At 42.0% G+C, this 11,013-nt stretch overlaps 1 protein-coding gene across 2 annotated transcripts; it reads right to left on the bottom strand.

Moving 5' to 3' along the window:
- On the bottom strand, positions 1-9,767 carry nadk2 (NAD kinase 2, mitochondrial). 2 transcript variants are annotated; one of them, XM_080047277.1, is made up of 12 exons: positions 8,952-9,767; positions 8,764-8,852; positions 8,577-8,665; positions 8,165-8,246; positions 6,954-7,037; positions 5,942-6,081; positions 3,594-3,687; positions 3,300-3,443; positions 2,423-2,478; positions 2,267-2,320; positions 2,035-2,158; positions 1-1,427 (listed from the first exon to the last, which is right to left on the bottom strand). In XM_080047277.1, the coding sequence occupies exons 1-12, from the start codon at positions 9,207-9,209 to the stop codon at positions 1,289-1,291; spliced, it is 1,353 nt and encodes a 450-aa protein (XP_079903403.1). In that variant the 5' UTR covers positions 9,210-9,767; the 3' UTR covers positions 1-1,288. The 2 variants fall into 2 exon arrangements, with proteins under 2 accessions (XP_079903403.1, XP_079903404.1); XM_080047278.1 differs by having other exon boundaries at positions 3,300-3,395.
- Between the last annotated feature and the right edge of the window lie 1,246 nt (positions 9,768-11,013).

Raw genomic sequence — 11,013 nt, 5'->3', positions numbered from 1 at the left:
TTATTTCTCATAGTACTTTATCTGAATCCTAAAAACACAACACATCCTAACATATTGACACATTATTTTCATGAGAAGCCCTGCTTTTGGCACACGGCATATTACAATTTCCTGATTGTTCAATTCATATCAAATACAGTTGAAACGTTATAGTTTTTGGCATGTCTACCTCAGGCACATGCTGTTTCAGTATCACTTCCAGAGCTAATTTTTATAGTCTTGTAAGACTTGTAGGGTCACAATTCAGACTTTTGACCTAAAACATAAGGGCAACCCTTAGGGGAAGGAGTTGTGGGTGTTTATCCCTCTCTTACTTGTTTTTAAGCACTCAAGTGGCTCAAATAGCTAGAAAAAAATATAAGCTATGTTCCAAAAATATATTTTAGTCAATGAACCATCCGTTACAAACTGCCTCGGTGCTTACAGGTCACCATATCATTACAATCTTTTGTCTGTTTGCATCTGGTACCGAGATGCATCATCAAGGCTAAGAATCAGTTTGATTAATAGGAAGAGAGAAGTCACTGCTCCCACCAAAATGGCTCAATTATACCTGCATACCAGCTATAAACTGTGGATAGAGGATGGAGATTTAAAAAAACACTAAAAATCAAATCAGTAATCAGATGTGGAAATAATAATTTGTGAAAATGTGAAAGAGTATTAGGGCCACAGGAGGAAAAAAACTAAAAAGTAGAAATACAATGTAGATATTAAACTCAAACAGTTCCAAGACATTAACAGATTTGAACTTCTGGTATCAATAACTCATAAGCAAAACCCTATTAAAAACACAAATAATGTATCTTCTTACAGCCCGCTGCACATAGAGAGCAATATATATAGATTTTTATTAGAGCTTAGAAGACACCTGCTTTCAGCAAAAATGAGGTTTTAGCCCATTGCCTGATTAGTCAGATAGCAAACATGCATTGTTGGTGTTTTAATAATGTTTATGAGTTTATATTCGACATTGTATTTAGCCTTTATTCTCCACACTGCATTTCCAATTATTTGTGCATGATGAGAAAGAAAAAAATCCCTCCTCACATTCTTATTTTTCTCTCCCTCCCGAAGCCCTTATACTACTTATACTAGTGAAAATGCACAATGCACACATTTGATAAAACAATAGTAACAAAGATACCTTTTTTTTCCTTCTTCTTTCTCCCAGGTATAAAAAATATTCAACATTTTGTGGAGGCTAGACTGGTACCTCCCCCTTTGACCACTTGTCTTTTACACACTATTGGCTGGAGATGTTGCAGTCTAAGTGTTGTAGTGTGGTTCAGGTTTCCAGCAGGACCGTGCGGAGCTGATCCTCCTCACTCATACTGATGGTGGCGATGGCGCCGTCGTTGAACTCGAAGGACGTCCCTCCGTCCACCACCATGCAGGCATCCCAACACCGCGAGCGCACACACACCCTGGGGAGGAGACAGAGGCCACAAGACCAAGAAAAATAAGCTACCCTGCGTTCCAAATCACATAATTTTCTTTTTTACTACACTACATACTTAAAGTACAGAAGAGTTTTAGGGCCACAGGAGAGAAAAAAAAATCAAGTAGTAGTAGTAGTTGTATCAAGCAGAGCGGAGCGCACACAGAAGAGTTCGCTGCATTTACCACACAAGACACGGCATGCGACACAATGATCGTTTTATTACGATTATCTTGTTTTCATGAGGGAAGCCAAAATCGAAATTGAATTTCAATGAATCGCCCAGCCCTAGGTGCGAGTATGAATTGAAGAGCATATTGAGCGTTTAGCTTTAGTGGTGAGAAGGGCTGTAACGATATGTGTATCAAACAGAGAATCACTGTAGCTGTTAAGTGTTTATTTGTTTTCTAACAGTTCCAATATTTTTTATTTATTTTTTATTTAATGTTATTTCACATTTTATTTAAATAAAATGCTTTTAACATTTTCAAAAATCGTTGTATGTATCGAATCGTGGGTCAAATCGTGATCCAAATGGAATGGAGAGTTTTCCTATGGTTCCAGCCCTAGTAGTGAGTGGTGTGGTGACTGACTTGTTGGCGAAGCCTCTCTGCTGGCTGCTGGAGAAGACTCTGTTGACGATGGGCTCCCTGATGCTGTAGAACAGACGCCTGTCGTCCGGACTGAACACCAGAGACTGGTTGTATTCATCGGTCACTGAGCACACACACACACACACACAGAACATGGGTCACATCAAATACTGTAAAGTCTGGGAAAAAAATGTACAAGCCAACAGTAAACACAGCGGTGTAAACAACTCACCCTTTTCAATGAAGTCACGATGAAGGGAGATATCAAGCCCTGTTTGGGACTTTCCTAAAAACAAGACATGATGATCAGTGAGGTCAGGTGACAAAGGTCTTTTCAGTTAGACACACACAGACACACACACACACACACACACACACACACACACACCAATTCTTAAAACCTCCTCCACAGCTTGTTCAGTGAGTTTGTTGATGTTATAGGACCTGTGGACACAAAGAGAGAAGAGAATTCAAAGAGCAGACAAGTAACCAGTTTTAGTAAACAGACAAAAAGCTCTGCTCCATATGCTTCACTCATGCAATTAGAGAATGTCTCATTTAAAAGTAAAGCCACTCCAGCCAAATATGGTTTCAAAGCAGTGTCAATTGTGACCCTGTTTGAATCATATATACAGTGACATCCATTCACTGCTCCTGCAGCATGCATATACAGCACATGCATTAAATACATATCTAATTTTCTCCAAAACATGCCTGATTACAATAATTGTGATGCCCGGGTTGCAGGTCAAAGCTCTACTTGTCTTGCACATGTTAGTGCGTACCTAACTCTCCCTAAAAGCCTACAGATCCATACTAGAAGGATGGATACTGATTTCAAGGAATTGCTAAAACATCTAGGAAAGAACACCTTGATTTTCTTGGATGAAAAGCTTGGTACCATTCTTAAGGTAGAGTCAGAGCTTTGCTTAGAATAAAGACTGGGAGCAGGGGAAAGCAAACCAAAACCTGTTCTGTTTTGTACAGATTAAAACAATTGAGATAGAAAAGGCTACCAGTGTCTATGCTAAACAAAGCTAACAGTCTTCTGGTTATGTCTTCACACTGAGACGCTATATAAGAATGGTAACAATCTCCTCTTATAAACTCGTTTGGGATTAAATACATTTCCTTAAATGTTGAAATATTCTTTTGTTTCATTTGGAGAAAATGACAAAATAAAACTTGTATGAGACATCCAGTGAATGATTAGGAAGCAGTCAGATATTTAAGGTGAAGCTGATGGTTGAGTGTAGTGTCATTACCATGCTCTGGATCCCGTTCCCGTGCAAATGCTGAGCCCGGAACTCTTCTGCTTTTCCCACGGGCCGTCGTCCACTGAGATCTCATAGTAGGAAGCCCTATGGAGCAAGAGGTTAACATGGCGATTGAAGGGTTTTAACTTCGACCTGTGGTGGAACACAAATGCCCCTGATGAGTGCTGGAGAGACAAGCATGGTAGTGGTGAAGGTAGGGGGGAGGGGGGGGGGGGGCTGGGGGGAGGGTTAACACATGTTACTCTGGAGTTAACGTGCATCAGTTTGGATAGACACAGGTACCTGGACGACAGAGACTCTCCGATGAAGATTTCATTCAGGCTTCTGATGGGCAGGAGACTGGGCCTGGAGAAACTTTCGTCCAGTGTTCCTGACCCTGAGAAATATCAAACCAATGAATAGAACGACAAAAAAATAGCAATTGACACATAACCTGTAATCAAGAGGTTAAAGGTCACTTGTTATGCAAAAAGTTTTCCAACATGGATATGGGTTCCCCGGTGTGATTAGACTTTCAAAATACAAGAATAACAACCTTCTATCTTTTTCTCCACCTTTCTAAATACCTGCATTCAAAAACCCCAAGTCAGATGAATCTCCCCTTATGATGTCATGATGGAGAGGCGACGCCCCCTCATTACCAACCTAACTTAACACTACCTCCAACTGTGATAAGCCACACCCCCCAGATACCCCTGAATCTGAAGTCTGGCAGTTAAATTCAAACCACTTGTTAGATTCAGGTTGCGTTCCGAATTGCATACTCTTTCTTTTTTCTATTCTACATACTACATCCGACGATAAAAAGAATCTAGTTAGGATGCAGTAGGCATACTATTGGGACATACTTTACTCTCTTATTTCATCATAACATTGCGCCTTGATCTTGCCTTTTGCTTTTAGATCCGTCGCATCCCAGTTTGTTTTCATATGGAGGCTTCGTCGATGTGACGTCACTTCACGTGCGCACTGGATTGTGGGTCAGAATCGCCCAAATAGGATGCACTTTTCAACACTAACAATCTTGGCCGCATGAAGTAGGACATCCGGGTACTTCTAACCATCCTAAATCTGGCCACAAGAATCGGGACATCCTAAATCTTTTTTCTACATACTATATAGTAGAAAGTATGCGATTCGGAACGCAACCTCAGTGCCAGTCAGAGCAGTCTGGGCTTTTTGGAGACAGGCTCTAAAACGAGCGTTTCAGACAGAGGCTGAAAAGAGGAGATTCAGCACTGGCACTGTGAGAAATATAAAAGTTTTTTTTAGGACATTACTCCATGAAAAAAACGTTCTAGTAGAAACCCATTTTCAATTATCTACCTGAAATTGAGCATAATCTGTGACCTTTAATAACAAACCATTATAGTCCAGTATAGAGCCAACCTTCATCTACATACACTCAACAAAAATATAAACGCAACACTTTTGTTTTTGCTCCCATTTTTCATGAGATGGACTTAAAGATCTAAAATTCATTCCAGATACACAATTGTACCATTTCTCTCAAACATTGTTCACAAATCTGTCTAAATGTGTGATAGTGAGCACTTCTGCTTTGCTGAGATAATCCATCCCACCTCACAGGTGTGCCACATCAAGATGCTGATCTGACATCATGATTAGTGCACAGGTGTGCCTTAGACTGTCCACAATAAAAGGCCACCCTGAAATGTGCAGTTTTGTCTCACAGCAAAATGCCACAGATGCCACAAGCATTGAGGGAGCGTGCAATTGGCATGCTGACAGCAGGAATGTCAACCAGATCTGTTGCTCGTGCATTGAATGTTCATTTCTCCACCATAAGCCAGCAACATCGCACAGCCATTGAAGAGGAGTGGACCAACATTCCACAGGCCACAATTGACAATCTGATAAACTCTATGCGAAGAAGATGTGTTGCACTGCATGAGGCAAATGGTGGTCACACCAGATACTGACTGGTTCTGAGTCCCCAGACCCCCAATAAAGCAAAAAAATGCACATTTCAGAGTGGCCTTTTATTGTGGACAGTCTAAGGCACACCTGTGCACTAATCATGATGTCAGATCAGCATCTTGATGTGGCACATCTGTGTGGTGGGCGACTGTGGCTCAGGTGGTAGAGCGGGTCGGCCGATGATCAAAAGGTTGGAGGTTCGATCCCCGCCCTGCCACCTGTGTCATAGTTGTTGTGTCCTTGGGCAAGACACTTCACCCACCTTGCCTCGTGTGAATGTCGATAGTAAGCCTGCTATCGGAGTATGAATGTGTGTGTGAATGGTAACGTGTATATGGGAACAGGTCTCCCTTGCAAAAGAGTCTTCGGTCTCAATGGGATTTACCTGTATAAATAAAGGTTAAAAAAAAAAAAAAAAAAAAAATTATCTCAGCAAAGCAGAAGTGCTCACTATCACACATTTAGACAGATTTGTGAACAATGTTTGAGAGAAATGGTACAATTGTGTATCTGGAATGAATTTTAGATCTTTAAGTCCATCTCATGAAAAATGGGAGCAAAAACAAAAGTGTTGCGTTTATATTTTTGTTGAGTGTATTTCATCCTGTGATAAAGCCACAGTCAGACAGACAGGAGGACAGAGACTGACAGAAGGACAGGTACACATTGACAGGTGTTGTAGGTCGTACTGTGCTGGCTGTGTACGGTGGTGATGCGGTGAGCCTTGCTGTGCTGCTCCAGACTCAGCTGCTGTTCATGCAGGTCTACGGGCGTGGGGTTGATCCCTGTCCCCTCCAGCAGCAGGCGGATCCTCTGACGCCACAGCCACCTGAACACAGCCAAGAAGAGGGGACGACAAGGCAGCATTAGCCTCAAGCACAGGGCCAGCTACTGCACGGGAATGCAGGGAGAACTGCTCCATGAGGTTTAACTTCATTCTTTTTTTTTTTTTCTTAAGATATTTTTTTGGCACTTTTATGCTTTATTGACAGTGCAGAGAGACAGAGGTGAAATGGGGCAGAGAGGGGAGTGACATGCAGAGAATGACCGCGGGTGGGAATCGAACCCGGGTCTGCTGCTGGGCCCGGCCGGGGGACGCCTTACCAACTGAGCTAAAGGCGCCCCCCTTAACTTCATTCTTACATCTTTTTAGGTTCAGTTTGGTTCGATACGGCTTGCATTTATTTGCATTCTAACACTGTCAAAAGTTTTTAAAAGGTATCAAAGAAAAGCTAAACGTACCGCACCTATTTTTGTCACCCTTTGGTGCGGGTACCAAGCCGTCCTAAAGGCTCCCATAAAGGGTGGAGCTACACACTGCACTCCATTGACTGGTCATCATTTCCATGCAAGAGATAAACCGCTGTGTGTAATAACCTCGCCAAGAGTGAAGAGTCTTGTGTTTAGAGAGAATGTCTGCGCCCGTTCTAGATTTATTGTGTGGTGTTTTTGTTTTTCCCTCTTCCTATATACACACACACACACACACACACACACACACACACACACACACACACACACACACACACACACACACACACACACACACACACACACACACACACACACACACACACACACACACACACACACACACACACACACACACACACACACACACACACACACACACACACACACACACACACACACACACGTTGGCAGCAACAGTGCACGGAGTGTTTGTGGATAAATACGCACCTGAACTCACCACGAGCGAGTCTCTCCAGAACCTCTGGGAAGGCACGAGTGTAGCGCACAGGCAGGCACAGGTGACCTTCTGACCTTTAGTTCAAAGAGAGAAAAGTAATGCACTGATCATGGGAGGGAAGTTAAATAGGAAGACATGTGAAGTAATGACATGAAACGATATGTGAAGTTTACTGTATGCTTACAGACTAACTTCCTAAGGATTGTTTTTTTTCTATTCAAAGTGCAACAGTAGGGGAGAACGGGGTAATTTGTCACACGGATTGGTTGTCACAATCTATCTCGGAACCAGAAGGCGCTGTCTGTGAAATTTTGGTATGTAAATATCCAGAATTGGGATCAGAGGTCACCTACATAGTCTTCCTTGGAGTTAGACTGCTGAATTTGAGGTGAGACGACTGTTTGTGTTTTTCATGTCAAATTGAAAATATTTAGCTCCTCAGTATGTTTCTTCTAGGCTTTTACACAATGGGTTTATAACAAAACACTTGTTACCCATACAAAGTGTGAAGGGTAAACTATAGTTTAGATTGTGGTTAGCAAGCTAATTAGTTGTCAGATGGTTGTTGGCCTTGATGCTAGCAAGAAATTCAAGTTGGGGTTGGTTGTCACATGTTATCTCAAGGCTGCAGCCAGAAAAGGAACCCAATAACAAAATAAATTGTCAAGCTGTATCCTCACTGACACCCCAGAGAAGGAAATAATAGAGCAGGAAAAGGCAGCTAGCATGCAAAAGAAAAAAGGGCAACAAAATCAAAACAACCCAGTGCATCCCAAGCTAGACCAGCTGCCAAGGCTACAGTAAGTTATGTAGGCCTATTTGTCAACTTGACAATGCAATTAAAGTTTCAAATTTAGTTCTACTTTCTTGCCTTCTTTTTAAGATTATTCCCATTAAGATAACATTGTGACAAACAACGCCATAGTGTTTGACAACCGACCCCTTGATGGAGTTGGTTGTCACAATGTGTAAGGGTGTCTTTGATGATTAATTTATTCTTTATTACAATAACACCTTAAGCTTCAATTTAATGTAGGAATGACTATTGAAAGATGTTTAGGTGATGAGCAATTCTCACTAGAGTAAAAAGTGTGCCTACTTACCCCGTTCTCCCCTACATCAGTTCTGATTGTTCTTGAATCTTTTACACATTTCACAATGCAAAGCCCTTTCCCAAAAGAACTGCTGTTCAGTGTTTTACCTCTCAGGGTCTGTGTTTACTCCAACAACCGGTTTGTCCTTGCTTAAAACCTTACTGGCAACAAGTAGCATTGTCCCATCACCTAACAAAACAAACTGCAGTTAGAGAACTTGCATTGTGTTATCTGCATCCGTTGTCTGAAGCCTTTGTTCATGTGACTTTTCGCCCCCTCACACCCTCTGGGTTCAATAAGTCCAAGTGCTGCCCATTTTGTCCATCGCCATGTCTGAGCACAAAGTTGGTGTTCAAGGAATCTTCTTTTAATTTAGTATTATTACTTTAGTCAAGTAATGAGTTCAGAAGATAACCATAAAAGCCAAACACATACTTATTTGAAAGCTGGAATGAATAGCGTGTATGACCGGACCTATAGCATTCCAACAATGACCACCACACACTCCAACATTCCTACCTCCGGCAGAGATAATGGCATCTGCCCATCGCACCACTTCTTCGTCATATTCTCCCCTCTTTACCACTCGCACGTCAATGCCTTCTTTCCTGCAAACACATCATTATTAAACAATCTTAGTTTCCTAGATGTAAACAAAAAATAATAATAATCCTGGAAGGCCTGAGGCTGTGTTCCTCCATCTTACCTCAAACTCTTCACAATATGTTCCACATTGTTAGTGTGGATGTTGTGTCTCTCCAGCAGGCCGCTGTAGCTGGAGCCCTTCAAGGCAAGCTGCCAAAACACACACACACAATAAAAGTCAGACTAATCTGTTAAAGTGTGCCTGCGAGGTCACAACAAGCATGGCTGAAAGTGAAATGCTCTCCTTACCAGCTGTTTTAAGTCCTCCTCAGAGAGCCCCGAATAGCGATACCGCTGCTGCTCGAACTCATATCTGGTCGTCTTTGTAACCACGGCCACTTTCTCCGGTCTGAATCCGGCTTTGGGCTGCTGCGACGAGTTGTTGCATGTTGAAGTGTGGAGGGCGCGAGGGCAGCTCCTATACAGCAGACTGACGGCTCGATTCCCAAGGCACATCAAGTTAACCACGGAGCGGCGAGGCATTATTAGGAGCGTACACACAACCATGAAATCCACTTACATGTCCAGTAGGCCTAGTTAGACGTGCTGAATGCGGGGCCTGCTTACGTAGCTGGCACACTGCGTCATGTCTCAGTGCTCTGGCCAGATGTAGTAATAATTGCCCATTCACACAAGAAGTCAGACACACGCCCAGCTGTCAAGGAAGGTCACTATGAGGACTTTCCAAGCGGCGTGGTGAGCCCGTTTTGAACGCCCTTTACTTTCCAATTCGAGTATTTCCTCAGGCAAGAAACACAACAGCGATGACAATTGCTAAGTTTGCTGTAAAACTTGGCAGCTAGTTATCTTACTAACCGTATATGGCTAACAAGCGCTAAGTTACTAGCTGAGCTTTAAAAAGCTAAAAGTAGCAAGAAGCTAACTCACAAGTTATGAACGAATGGGTCCAGCATATCAATTATTCCGACTCCTATCCGCCACACAGCACACTACGTGAACAGTGTACCACTCCCCCGGTTCAAAAGATGGGCAGGTTAAGAATCAACGACAACACAGGAGAACTGTGGCGACACAGCACATACCCATGCACATACCATGTCCATATTCCATGCGAACAGCCTGGCACGTTGAGAGGTGTACGTAGGCTACGTAGGGTTAAAGCTGTGCGGCGATTGGCTACGTGCTGTCAACGCGAAAACGACGTTGTTGTTTATGGTGATGCGTTCACAGCCACGCCAAATCCTGGGGAAATCATGCTCCCAACAATACTACCAGGCTTCAGTAGGTTTCAGAGGTACATTTAGAAAACTTTGAATAAGAATTAAATAAAAAAGAATACCAGGTTTCAGAGATAAATTAACACAAACGTTTCACATAGATACCTTACAAATGTTTTTTCACATCTTAATATAAAAATGAAAAAGATATTGGAATTATCTCATGCCCCGTTGGTGGAAATTTGTGTATCTGGGGTCGTATTTTTGAGATAATTTTGGCTGTGATTGTTCCCTAGCCATAAAATTTTCAATGAAGTTTGGATATTCTGAGTTTCATCCATATCTACTTCATTTTGACTGTGTGAGATATGTTTGTGTTACACTGGCCAGTAACTACACGATTTGTACCATTGACTTCCATTATAACGAAAATGTTTTACCCTCCCCCCCTTTAAATTAAAGTGAAAACTATTTCTACTGTAATTTCCCATTTCTCTGTAGTAAACTTGATAAACTTGTGTAAAAATAAGGTCAATAAAAAAATGCCCCATTTTAGCCCCAATTTATAAGATTGTGTGTGTATGTGTGTGTGGGGGTGGGAGGGGGGAGGGGTGTGTGTGTTTGCATGTGTCATACGATATTATGGCTGCAAATCTGTACCCCTTGTAATTTCTCTCCTCTCATACACACTCACAAGCACACTTTCACACACACACATGCACTTACACATGCACACACACACACACTAAAAAACCTTGCTAAAATTTAGGGAGAGGTTGGAATATTCCTTATAAGAGGAGTGAAACAGAAAGGAACAGAAAAAAAAACAATTCATTTCTGGTCATTTCTCTTGGGTGCATGAATTTGCCTGTAGCAACAAGCGTGATGAAATGAATGGGCCCAACTCAATCTGGTGTGAATAAGAATGGATGGGTTGGCAATGGACTGGCAAAAACATCTGATTGGTTGTCTAAGTCTTTGTGCTGATCTAGTTTTAGTTCAAGATACACTCATAATGCTGCACATGTCTGACTGCTTTTCTACTATATAGTTTGTTTTGTTATTTAGTTTTGTAGTTTTTGACAGAGATTATTTTTGCCTTATCAGGACTGTGATGGAAACAATGTCAGAAA

The sequence above is a fragment of the Ammodytes marinus genome (assembly GCF_949987685.1).
Source record: "Ammodytes marinus genome assembly, chromosome: 18".
NCBI classification, from domain to species: domain Eukaryota; kingdom Metazoa; phylum Chordata; class Actinopteri; order Uranoscopiformes; family Ammodytidae; genus Ammodytes; species Ammodytes marinus.
Note: the sequence above shows the minus strand (reverse complement) of the source record. Positions and strands in the feature narration are given on the sequence as shown.

Bases quoted from the DNA above. Each gene is read 5' to 3' on its own strand.
- nadk2 (XM_080047277.1), bottom strand. From the start codon at position 9,209: ATGGTTGTGTGTACGCTCCTAATAATGCCTCGCCGCTCCGTGGTTAAC. The intron at 2,479-3,299 runs GTAATGACACTA...TTGTGTCCACAG, and splicing joins GGAACGGGATCCAGAGCATG to GTCCTATAACATCAACAAAC. The intron at 2,159-2,266 runs GTGAGTTGTTTA...GTGTGTGCTCAG, and splicing joins TCGTGACTTCATTGAAAAGG to TGACCGATGAATACAACCAG.